The 13516-nt window shown below is 42.2% G+C and overlaps 1 protein-coding gene across 5 annotated transcripts in view; it reads left to right on the top strand.

The window, feature by feature from the left end:
* The window catches only part of GNAS (GNAS complex locus), a 949043-nt gene that overhangs the window by 705917 nt on the left and 229610 nt on the right, over window positions 1–13516 (top strand). For all 5 annotated transcript variants that reach the window (XM_078651839.1, XM_078651837.1, XM_078651836.1 and 2 more), the window contains one exon: window positions 4621–4718. In XM_078651839.1, coding sequence (XP_078507965.1) covers window positions 4621–4718 — 98 coding nt within the window. The remainder of the gene's footprint in view (window positions 1–4620; window positions 4719–13516) is intronic.

Genomic DNA, 13516 nt, shown 5'->3' with positions numbered 1-13516 from the left:
ATCCTGACGTGTCACTGTCGGAATACTTATTGTCAGTGGAGCACCGTCTATTGTCACGGACTGGTTAGTAGAATTTGTCCCATTTTGGACTGGACATACAGGGAGTGTCAAGCCATTCTCTTTCTCTATGGTACTCCTCTCCTTGATCTCAACTGGTTTTTCCATTTGTGACACCAGAGTAGATAGATTGTCAACCCCATCCACAGTCTTTGCCTGGAGAGCACCCATTTTTCTTAGTTCCGCATTTAACTTATCAATCTTTGCAACTAGCGGCTTGATGATGGTTTTAATTTTTGAATCAATGATATCAGCTATTTTCTGCAACAGATCATCCTCATTATAGCTATTATCCTGATCACTTTTTTCAAGGATATTGTTTTCTCCTTCTTCAGTGAGTTTTGCCTTGTTTTTCCCTATAGGTGATGCCTTTTTCCTCCTATTTCCTGATCGTAAACCCGACCGTTTTTCCTGAACTCTTCTATGTCATCTCGCAGGTCGGGTTTCCTGTTCAGGAGATGAAAGATCATCGGGTTTGTGTTCCAAGGTCACATGCTCAGAATCGGAAATGGCTTCTAGCTCTGGTGATACTAAGTTTACTTCGTTATCTAGTATGAGGGTATTCTGTTGATCCATATTTGGATTAGAGTGGGCCATAAGATCTATCAGGTCGGTGGAAACATCCGGAGCTATGGAGTTTGACTGATGGCTACTCTGAGTCGGGCTTAGTGGATGTAAATCCGGAGACTGACTTAAGCCTAGTGACTGTCTCCTTTTGTCATTGATTTTGCTCACTACTTGGACCATATAATTTTCTATAGTCTTGGTATTCGGTGGAGGCTGTTTTTTGGACATGTTTTTTGACATATGAAAGTCTCGTAAATACTTTCCCCGGGCAAGGACAAGTGGTGCACCTAGACCCCAACTACACAGTACCGTTCGGGGAACTGGCGTCACAATCACAAGAGCATTCAAACAGGATAATTGCCTAGAGCTGAATGCTCTTTGGGCAACAAATGAGAACTCTATTTATATGACCCACAGAAGGTATATGTCTCCACTTTGCAGACACCCGTAATATTAGATAAACAATTGATTTAATTCTTACTTGAGTGCGGCTATGAAGGGGGGTAGCCCAGTCCAGTCCCGGCCAGTCTAGGACTGTCTAAGACTGTCCCGCCCTTGTCCCGGGCTTCTCCCGGGCGCTTCCCGCGCGCGACTCGCGAGGCGAGAGGGGGCGTCTCCCTTTCAGCGCCTCCTGGCGCTCCCTCCGCGTCACGGGCGCGTCGCCCCTGGTGCTGCTGGGGGCTGGAGTCCAATACTGCGTGTCCCGCTACACTGCCGTTGCCCTCACGGCTTTGCCCGATGGCTCTGCGTGCTGCGCTCGTCACGGTATGCCTCTACACTGTGGCGGTGGTTCCACGAGGCTCCCGGCGGCGTCTCCCTTTCAGCGCCTCCTGGCGCTCCCTCCGCGTCACGGGCGCGTCGCCCCTGGTGCTGCTGGGGGCTGGAGTCCAATACTGCGTGTCCCGCTACACTGCCGTTGCCCTCACGGCTTTGCCCGATGGCTCTGCGTTCGTCACGGTATGCCTCTACACTGTGGCGCTGGTTCCACGAGGCTCCCGGCGGCGTCTCCCTTTCAGCGCCTCCTGGCGCTCCCTCCGCGTCACGGGCGCGTCGCCCCTGGTGCTGCTGGGGGCTGGAGTCCAATACTGCGTGTCCCGCTACACTGCCGTTGCCCTCACGGCTTTGCCCGATGGCTCTGCGTGCTGCGCTCGTCACGGTATGCCTCTACACTGTGGCGGTGGTTCCACGAGGCTCCCGGCGGCGTCTCCCTTTCAGCGCCTCCTGGCGCTCCCTCCGCGTCACGGGCGCGTCGCCCCTGGTGCTGCTGGGGGTTGGAGTCCAATACTGCGTGTCCCGCTACACTGCCGTTGCCCTCATGGCTTTGCCCGATGGCTCTGCGTGCTGCGCTCGTCACGGTATGCCTCTACACTGTGGCGGTGGTTCCACGAGGCTCCCGGCGGCGTCTCCCTTTCAGCGCCTCCTGGCGCTCCCTCCGCGTCACGGGCGCGTCGCCCGTGGTGCTGCTGGGGGCTGGAGTCCAATACTGCGTGTCCCGCTACACTGCCGTTGCCCTCACGGCTTTGCCCGATGGCTCTGCGTGCTGCGCTCGTCACGGTATGCCTCTACACTGTGGCGGTGGTTCCCTTAACTCTATATACAACTTATGAAGACATACCTCCTCCTAAAATACTGCCATTAAGCCAGCTGTTTCACCACCAAGAACCATGCAAGTATACGTTCCAGACACTTGTCTTCAAAACAATAAATGATCGGTCTCTAAACTACCTCTGACATCCTGTTACAATGAACACCTACTTGAAACCTTGTTCCACCAATTTAAGCCTTCTAGTTAATCCTAAGCAACCGTGTGCCAACTGGAAGGTTAGAACACTCCACCCTCTAGGCCCTCTGTATTGGAACTCCCTTTCATCAGACGTTAAAGCCATACTCTCTCCATAAAAGTTCAAATCCGCATTGAAAGGTAACATTTTACAACTGGAAAGAAAATATATATATTTCTATAAATATGTATATTTATATATGTATTTGGTGTATGTGAATGTAGATTTCATGTGTTATGTTAATCTACGAATTACTTGTTTGTCACATTTCTCTTGCCTCCAATCTCAATCACACGACAAAATGAACTCCTACTCCTACGGTTACTATGTTTAAATTATGTTTACCCCACCTCCACAGAACTATGTCCCCACTTTGAGACTATGAAAAGGTTTCTGATCCACATGTTGTTGCTATTTAATTGTATTGATTAATTTGAGTATGATGAGATCAGGTAACAATGCCATTCTCATAAGTAGGTTTCTTTATATCTTATATTTATCCCATTTTTTGCAAAAAGGCTGAAAATTGAGAATTGTTTGGGGCACCTCAGTGAATGTGGAAATCACCATTAAAATGTTATAAGAAATTCAATGAAGTAATGTCTATCGTTGTTTGTCAAAGGTAGGGTTGTTTCCTGATGGATGGTAAAACATATTTATCCTAATAAGTGTGGAATCCAGGGATTGGAGATAAACACCTAGTATTGGAAGGTGTGGTAAGATTCGAATTGTGCGTGTTTAGAACAAATGCAACTTTTGAGGTATCACAAGGTTGGTGCTGTCTCAAGTATTGCCTTAGTGTTGATGAATGTTGATGGTCTAATCTAGGAGATGAGCAAATCCATCATGAATGGGGAGGATTCATTAATCCGGGTAATTGGAATGAGCATGAGGTCAAGATTATGGGTAGACAGTCATTTCGTCCGTCTCAGAGCAGTTTGCCTGCTGATCTGCAGTTAACAAGTTTGACACCTTGCTCTTTGCAGTGCTATTTAGAGAAATCTGAAATACACTCATTGGTCCAATATTTCTCATGGGGCTGTGATGCTGTTGATGCATTGGGCTAGTATGTTGAGATATTAGCTAGGACAGAATTTGAGGTGTAAAAGCTATCCTCATGGCTAAATACACTTGAACTATTGTTCTGGACTCAATTAAGTCTCTGTGCCGATCTTTACTACTTGTTGTCCCCTTTGGTCATTTGTTTTACCTGTATTACCTACTTACATGATTTTCTATGTTCCCACGTATTTGTACTATTAGCATTACTGATGTATCTGTTTGACTATGCTCCCTCATGTTCCCCCTTCTATGTAAAGCGCTCTGATATCTGCAAAGATCTTGTTCGCGGTATATAAAACTTTCAAAATAAATAAATAATCGTCAAATAGTTAATGTCGAGGTTGATTTTTAAGGAAAGGGTAATTGTTTCTTGGGATGGTTTACCTGACCAGGATTCATTTAAGGTGACGACAGGCGGTACTATTCTTACCTGTGAACACTGGGGCCGTTTCTGGATAGTTGTAGTATGAGATAAATCGAGAGACAGCAGGTAAGCAGCTGGGTACTGAGCTTAGCAAAAGGACCTGGTTTGATTTTCAAAACTGGACAAAGAGGGGAGAAAGGCTTGGAATAAAAGCTAGAGTAGTGACTGAAAGGTGGATTGAAAGAAAACAGTGTCTGGTCACACGGTGGAGATAAGCGGGGAAAGTATGTCCCCTCCCCCCACACCCTCTCCCTCAAATCAACCAATACCTTGAATGGTTTTAAAGAGGCAACGTGAACCTTCATTGAGTAGCACAGTGACATGTTAATTGGGAAAGTGAAAATAAATCACATTGACTCAATCAGTTCTTCTAGATTTAATCCACTTAGTTATGGACAGAATGTTTACCTAATCCCAAGTAGATTTTTCTGATGCACTGATTAGTATTACCACATCTCCCGGTCTCCAAATTGGAAATTTCTTGTGTGGTTTATTCAGTAACATTTTAGATGGTTTTTCTTAGTGAAAGCATTGTATTGTATGTTGTAATTAGTTGCATTGACGACTCTGGCCAACAGTGACCAAATTAATGTGAAATGAAAATGGTGGCTACATTTTGAATGGTGAGCTCGCTTTCACTAACTTGACATCGCACACTTCATGTCTAGAAAGCTTGGGCTCGTTCTCTTCACTGTTTTGTATTGCTTCTAATTTTTCTTTCTTTTTCAGGAGTTCTATGAACACACAAAAACACTTTGGCAAGACGAAGGTGTGAAGGCCTGCTACGAAAGGTCTAATGAATATCAGTTGATTGATTGTGCACAGTAGTAAGTTCTTTTTTAATTCTTCATTGCTAAAATCAGTACTGAATACGTTTTGTATTTCCTGGTCAGACCATGCACTAGCACTTGTAGAATTGATTGAGTGATTACTTAAAATAGGGCCATCTCGCAGGTAGTCTTTCACACACAAATTAAATTAATTTGATTCTTTTTCTAATTGTTGGAGTTGTTGCATTCCGTTTACACATATGGGCATGCCATATCTTTTCAGATGACTAATAGGTGTATGCAGTAAAGTTCCTTGCAAAATGAAGTGTGTAGAAATCTAAAGCTATAAAGGACATGACAAAACATCATGCTTAACATGTATTTCGATTGCAAACAAATGAAAAGTGTATTGGTAAACAGCTGAAATGTGCCTTCTGTGCACCTTGAGCACAATTTAACCCCAACCATATTTTAACCATACTCTTAATGACAAAATGTGCCCTAAAACCACCCTTTAACCTATTGCCTGAAAATCCAATCTTAAACCACTGCCTACCGAGCAACTGAGCCCAATTTGTATCCTAATCCTGGCCCCCATAACTAACCCTAATTTTTAAAGTACCTATCTCTAAACCTTCTGTGTAACCAAAAATCGATTACATTGTTTCTCCTCTATTCCTTCACTCTTCCAATGCTTACATCTTGCAATGAAAAAAATTGAATAGCTACTAAACCTCTACCTTGTTTAAGTCCTTAAATGAAACAAGGTAGAGTTTTAGAAGCTACTCAATGAACCTTAAAACGCTTAGTTAGCAATGACCAATCTATCTAGAGGCCGGCCTGAGGTTCAGATAACTTGTATGCAAATTAACTAAAGATGGCAAAAATGATGAATGAACATTTCATGAAAGAGGTAAAAATGTTTTCGGGAGTTATTCATTGCTTTAAAAAGAAATATGCACGTGGTCTGTAAATTAGATTTCTTGGTAGAGATAAAATCAATTCCTTCATAAAGTCTTGAGAAAATGCGTGACTGTTTCTAGAGAACTATTTTTGCAGACACGAGTATTTTCATATTCCGTCTGACTGTTATTATCCAATTTCAAGTGGCTATGTTTAAAGGGATACAGACGATTCAACATAAGCTGCTTATTCAAGTGCTATGCTTGAGTGTACGTTGTATACAGATTTGGCATTATGGATCCACTCTTTATTTAAATGGTAAAAGGTTACCCAGCCGTATTTCTTTAACTCGCAAGAATAGTTTTTTTCTTTTTTAAGCAGTTGTCTAAATATCACTTTCTGTACTTCATCCCCTCCCTGTGAAAATTCTTTGGGTGGATTAAGAAAATAGTCCGCTTCTAGGTTCTTATAAATATATTATAATTATAATGTTTTGGAGGCAAAATACTTATTCATCACTTTCAGAATAATTTCTCCTGTATTCGTCCCAGAGTTTGGCTAAAAAGAGACTCACGGATTATTACCCTATCAAGTGCCAATTCCCTTCTATACATTTTCTCCCTAAAAGACTACAAAATATTCTGCTTCTGGATAACTGTACAATTGTTCAACTCCCAAATAAGCTAACATGAGATTTGGCTGTTGACACTGCTAACAAAAACCCACATTGTACCAGAGTCCTGTTAATTTGTACCAAACATGCACGAATCCCTTAAAATGCGTGTTTCAAATTATGGGGGAAGACAACCCCTGAGCATAGGAAAATTATCTACAGAAATTTGATTTTGGGAGGGGAAAAATTGTCCTTGATTGAGGCTAATTGTTCTGAAAAACCTATCCTGATTTACGTGCTTTGATCTGAAAGTCTCTCATCGTGGTGTATGGAGTGAAACATCTCAGCTGGAAGCTCTAGACCAGTGGTTCTTAACCTGTGGTCCGAGGACCCTTTGGGGTCCGTGAGGCCTTCTCAGGGGATCTGCAACTGGTTTACATAATTAATATAATTAATAAAGTATATTCAAATTAATTGTATTTATTTATGCGGTTTTTTATAGTGCAAACTTTACCCGAAGGTGTCAGAGCACTTTACAGTAGAACCAGTCACATTACATAAGGACTTCAGAGTACATGAACATAACAGGTACAAACAGATAAACTCTAAAATCACACAAGAATGGTAGTAGGTACATAAGTACATAAATAAGAAACATAAAAAATATGAATACTTTATCTAGATTTGGTTGTGAAATAAACAAAATATTTTAATATTGGAGCATTTGTTTATTGTATGCTTGTTTTTGATTATGTTGAGGATCAAATCAGAAATTGCTTAGGAAAGGAGTCTCCCACTTTCATTAATAGTTCATTGGGGGTCCCAGGATTCCAGTAATGATTTAGTGGGAGTCCACAGAAATCAAAAGGTTAAGAACCGCTGCTCTAGTCGATTTGCTCTACGGGAAAGCAGTACTGTGTCATCTTCGTATAAGAGTGACAAAAGCTGTTTGGGGCCAACTTTTAGAAAACTATGTGCAATCGGGTGAATCTTGCAGAAGGTTTTGCGGATGTACAGAGTAAATATAGTGCACAAGTACACAGCCCTGTCTGGCCACATGTAGCCGAACAGAGGATGCTCTTTCACTTGGTTCACCCAACCGTAGTAGCTGATGGTCCTCTATGAAGCGCTATTTTTTAAATCCAGGATCTTGCAAGACCTATCTGCGCCTGCGTCACATAAGTTCCCTCTGTTGGTACTCTCAACATTGGCCCTTGTGTCCATAAGTGTTGAGTAGACTGAACCACAGGCTAAATCCCCTTACTTGGACGCTTTTGAAGACCGAATGAGGCATTGTTCTATATGTCCAGCTACTTTTCATAAGCTCCACTGAATTTCAGTGCTTGTAAGCTGCTTTCTGCCTTTCACTAAGGAAAAGGAAGCAGTGAAAGGAGGGCCGAGTAAAGAAAGCACAAAAACACAGAGGCAGCATTATTAAACATACTATCAAAAGAGAAGCTCTGAGATGTCGAATAATCTGTAAACCTAATGCAATGCTGTGGAGTTTCTGACTGAGGATTTCTGTAATAGAGGAAAGTAAATATAAATGTAGCGCTTCATTAATTTTCTTCCGTGCAGTTTGCAATTGAGGACATGATTTTCCTTTTTTCGCAACTGCCCACATGCAATGTAGTAGGAAACCCTAAGCATGCCTTGTATCTTTTTAAGGATTGACCACTGCTACGATATTCCTTGTTAGCACAGGCATAGAGGGGAGACGGTCCTGGAAGGTTTTCCTTAGTCGAATGCGCCCACTTGAAAGAACTGTGCAGCGCTTTTTTAAAGGCATTATCCGTAAGAAAATCAATTGATTTATTAGAATATTTATTTCTCAAACACGTAGGGCGTGTTGATAGGTTTCAGTTGATGCTTGACTCACCAAGATTGAAAAATGTACATCCGGGCTCCTCTCCATTAGAACGGTGTAGTCTAACTCCAATCGTCAGGGCTGCAGCACCGAGATTGTGAGCCCTCATATGGTGAGGGACTGGAAGGGAATGTGGACATGTAGTATAGTGTGAATGACATTGTTGAAGGGAATGTTTTTACGCCTGTTCTCCCCCCCCCCCCCCCCCCCCCCCCGCACTCCCCCAATTGAACGCTAACTGTGGCGCACCTCACCATGTGCTTGCTTTTAACTGACCAGGGTGCCAGGATACTGTTCAAATGCTAGTATTCCTTTGACCGCCTCACATTTTGTAGGCAGCAAGACTCAACCATCACAGATGGACTGAGGGAGCACTGCAGGGAATCCGACAAATGACTTGCAGAAGGTAGTGAATGTCTGCGGTGAGATATAACTCGCTGAGCTGTATTTTCTGCATTATGTATGCTTTCTTTAAGCACAGGGATTCTTCAGCAAATGCAAACTCATCAATTCATTCCACCATATAAATGCATCATTTCTGACTAACATACACCCATAGCTTTTCAACCGGGGTAGTGTGGGAAGGGTCGCTATGAACACGTTGGCTGTTATCAGTAAATGTTATCAGCCTTCCAAGTTTTACCGCTTTTTTTTTGAAGAGTCAAATGCTCGACCTTTGTAGGAACGAGTTGTGTGAGTATTCAATGTGGCTTCTTTACCGTATAATATCGTGCGAGCTTTTCATCAGCAAAATGCACCTCGGTGAGAAACCGCAAAGCTGCTACCAATTGTAGGGGATGTGGAAATGTGCTGGAACAACACACGGCAGGCAGTAGGCCTGAACTTTTCTTTACTAGTGACTTCTTTGAATATCTAAATGTCTCATCAGTTTCTCCAGGAAAACGTGGTACTTGAGATATTACATCGACCTTATCAGCTGCAGGATAATGATGCATGATTAATGCAGTCGTATTTTTCCACCTCCTTAGGATGTCTGCGTTTCAGCACTGCATGGTTTTAGTGCTTATTCATGAGTGGAGAGATTCCCAGTAAGAAACCTGAAATAAGTGATTAGATTAACTTTATTTAAAGCTATTCGAACACACTTCCGAATGGGGCGAATCGTGGCATAAATGCTGTACAAGCAATGGATATGGCATATAGTCTAGTTCCCTTTATGCACCCTAGATTTTCCACCCCTTGCTCCCTTTGGACCCTTGCCCTTACCTCTTATGTCCGCCTGCGGTGTTTTGAATGGCTCAAAAGCAATGCATTTGCTGTTTGAGCAGGAATCCCTATCAAAACGTTATCCTTTTAGTCTCTAATGTATTTGGTACAGCTATTAGTAGGAAGATAGCGGTATTTAAAAAAAAAAAAAAAATTATATACGTTTCATTTGCAAAGGTGGACTGAAATTATTAATTTTTTGTTAAGACTACGCATACAAGGCACTTTGGGTATGCATGTTTTCTTCAGGGAGAACAAGTGAGCTATTCCCAAGTTTACAATTGTCCCTACTTTAGGTCGAGCCTAGAGTCAGCGGGCAGGCACTGCTCTGCGAGATTTATTGTAGAGGAGTAGGGTATAGAAGCCCCACCCACTCCGCCCATATTTGCAATTGACTTGTGTCATTGTCCATCCTAAGTGCTGGCTTCTAATTCATCAATAAGCTTGTTAGTCCCTCCTTAGTACCGCGACCTCTTCATTTGTCACCTAACATGGCGACTAGCCCCTTCACTTTGGTTGTTACACGGTAAGTGTTATTTAGACTGTGAGCACTATTTTCTTTAATGAGGTTCTCCTACTGCAGGCACGACATGCTTTGGAACCTTCTTTACTCCCCCCTCCCTCTCGTTGTCGTGCCTTCTTTTCCCCTCCCTGCCCTCCCTCCCATTGTCCGTGCCTTCTTCTAAACCTCCCCCCCACCCCGGCCTCCCGTTGTCCGTGCCTTCTCTGGTCGTATATCGCCTTTCGTGCTCATGACGAGCTCAGCTCGTCATGAGGCGCGGTCGCGCTGTGCTCATGAAGAGCGGAGCTCATCATGAACCGCGCGGCGCTCACACGTGGGGATAATTCCCCTGCTGTGCTGAGCGTTCCACGAAAATGGATGTGGTCATGAAGAGCTCAGCGCCACCGTGCAGCGTGACGAGCCGAGCTCGTCACAAGCACCGTGGCGCTGCACGCGCACCCCCTCCCCCCCAGCGCCGCGGGGGAATTAGCCCCGCGGCGAAGGGGCTAAAACACACTCGCCCCTGCCTGGCCTCAGCCCTTTTCCACCTATCCCCTTGGCACCTACCTAAAAGTTGCTGTGGCCCAGAGGTTTAAAGCGGCCTCTGTGTCTTTTCATGTTTATAAAACAGATTGTATTCTGGCCATTTACTTACCAAAAATGGGCTCTTAATTTGGTAAATGTAGCTCACGCCGCTGTTACGTTAAATAGGTTAATCAGAAATAATAAAAGGGTAACAATATTTTTTTGTAATAAAAATGAGTAGTATATGCCTTCTGCCATCCAAAATGTTGTGGCTTCTTGGTTTATAACCTATTTTTATTTTTTTATTTTATTTACGATCTTATATGAAGAACATTCAGGCTTTACCTCCGAAGATACCATCCCTACCAGTCTTACTTGATTGAAATATTGAGCATGCTTGCACAATTTTACTCTGCATATTTTTATTGTGCTAAATTAAGTGCTTCTGGAATGTCAGTTTTTGACACATTTTTTGGAAGAAATATTCTGAGATCAGCAGTACTTGGCACTGCAGGTAAGAACATTTCCTATAGGGAGATTCTAACCAGATTATTTTGTGTGACTGTACACTTGGCATTTTAAGGCCACTGCTTTGCAGTGTGCATGTGTGTCGCAAATTGTCTTACTTAGATGTCCTCATTATGTGCAGAAGGGGCTGGACTAGTAGCAAATGCTTTGATAAATAGCTAGATTGTATTGAAAAGTGAAAATACGTATTAAAGTATTTTCAGTGCAATGATTTGTTTTCATTTTTGAGTTAGATGGCTCTAGTTGATTCTAGTGTTTTGTAAACGTTGGTCACAACTTGTCTAACGTTGCCAGTTTTTTTCGATAAAAAGTAGAGATCTGGGTGCTGTATCACCCCTTTCTTTTGAGTGTGAATTTGAGCTGAAGGAAATTTATAAAAATCTGTATTCGGGACATTATGTTGGTTTAGTAATTCGGAAAAGGAGTTGGGGTTGTCATGTAGGCCTAGGTCTTTGATATGGCTAATGCCTTTATTGGCCCAGTTCTCCCAATATAGGGTACTACCAATCTATCATGAGAAATGTATTGTACCATAGTTTGGCAAAGTTAGATTTTGGAATTTGTAATGTGAATTCCTTATCTAGTTTTTGAGAACTTGTATATTATGTTGGGGTAGCTTGATGTGATTGATTGTAAAAGTGTTACATAAGGGGCTTAGATTGTGCTTCTGTGACAAACTACCATGTCCCTTGCCTTGACTGAGAATGCAGTTTCATATCTCGTAGTCTGCTAGGTTTAGGACTCATTTAATTTTTTTTCAATCGAAGTTTATTCAGGAAGAATTTTTTTATTGAGAATCCATGGCCTAAATGTCTATCGATTTAAAGAATGCTTCTGATCATGTGATGGGGAGCGTTCCAGCCAGAAAATTATCAAGAAGTGTAATCCTCACCTTTATGGACTCTGTTCTGTCCCATTTTGTAGTGAATTTTGGTGACAACAATATTAAGGTATCTTTAATTGTAGAAAGGGTTTTGTTCTTGTGTAGGGGTATAGACTCTCAAGTCTATACCAAATAAAATGCCTAGGTTTTTAAACCTGTTCTGTTACCATTTTAATCCATCTGAGCCTATCGTTAATGGAGAAAACTTAATGTTTAGTAGGAATACTTCTATCTTTTCTCTATTAAGGCAGTGAGCAGCAGCCAAGGGTGGGCTGAGTGGCCACGCCTCCCACCTTTTTCCAGACAAGAAGAGTGTAAGGCTGAACAAAGGTCAGCCTGACAGACACAGTCTGGTTAAGCTTAGGCAGCCAGGAGCTATATATGTGCAGGCTCCTGGCTGCCTGAGCTTGACTTTGCCAGGCTGAGAATACAGAGGGTATAGCATTATATGCAGTTATTGTACATTTTCCTTTATTTCTATCCCACCTGTCTTGTGTGCTTTTGGCCATAATACGTTCTTTTAATCTTGCTTTAGAAAAAGTTTCACAACGTGTTGGATTATCATAAAGGTCTTCCAATCCCAAAGAAATAAGTGACTGCCTAACATGAAACATCAATGGGATTTTAAGGGCATGATCTAACTTCATAGTATCTTTTAAAATGAGCTGATTTAATTGCACTGTCTTCCTTTTCCAGATTGACACCCATAATAATAATGGGGCCATTTTAACAGTATCACTAATAAAAGGTAAACTTATTTCCTTATGGGGAATAAGATTAGAACAAGCATCAGGGACAGAGAAAAGCCTTTTAGAAAATGTATCCTCTATCGTTTGTAGAATCTCATCTTGTGCTACGCCCCAGATTGCGGCACCATATGTGGCCACAGGTATTGTTTTTACGAAATTCATTTTAACCATCTCCTTTATAGGCTTGTTAACTAGATTTTTGGTAAATCTAAAAAGTGTGGCTATACTTTTAGTCCTATGGTTAGCTCTAGATGTCACCATCTCATTCAAACTTAGTTTGGAATCAAAAAGGAATACCCAGGTACGAAAAATTATCCGCTTGTTCAACTTTCTTAACTTCTATATGATATCTTCGTTTCTTTTTGTTCACATCTCCTACCGTCATAATAAAGGACTTTATTTAATGAATACATCCAAATCCGTCATAAATCACATAGGGGAGTTCTTGCCAACAAGACTGTGTCTGCGTATAGCAGGATGGGGAGAGGAGTAGAGTCTGCATAGGAAATGTCTTTGCTCTTTACAGCCAGGGCCTCATTTAATCTATTGGTGTACAGTGAGAATAAAAAAGGAGCAAGAACACAACCTTGTCTTACTCCTTTTTCAAAAAAAATATTTTTATTGGAAAAATGACATAAGAGCAAACTCCAAAAGGAAAAAAAATACAATAACAAATACCATCATACATTATATCTTTGTCATTCCCCACGTTTTCCAATGTTATCCGCCACCCCCACCCGACCCTCCCCCCCCAGGGGCTGCAGGAGTATAACAAAACAGAAAAAAATGGAGTACCTAAAAGAAATCACATTACAGAACCTATAAACTATACAAAACAGGGCAAAAATAAATAAATAAATAAATAAATTGCGCACTTTAACTCTCAGGATTCAGCCAATTTGTAAGGGGTTCCCTGATCCGTTCCCCCTCCCTCCGAGCCCTCGGGCCTCTCCTTTTAAAGATCAGCAATTCCCACTTCCCGACATTTATGAATTTACTAAACCATTCGTGGGGGGGGGGGCAGGATCCAGCCAAACCGTGGCTATACACAGTCTAAG

The sequence above is a fragment of the Lissotriton helveticus genome, chromosome 7 (genome assembly GCF_964261635.1).
Source record: "Lissotriton helveticus chromosome 7, aLisHel1.1, whole genome shotgun sequence".
In the NCBI taxonomy this organism is placed as follows: domain Eukaryota; kingdom Metazoa; phylum Chordata; class Amphibia; order Caudata; family Salamandridae; genus Lissotriton; species Lissotriton helveticus.
The sequence above is the reverse complement of the archived record's forward strand: the minus strand, read 5'-3'. Positions and strand labels throughout refer to the sequence as shown.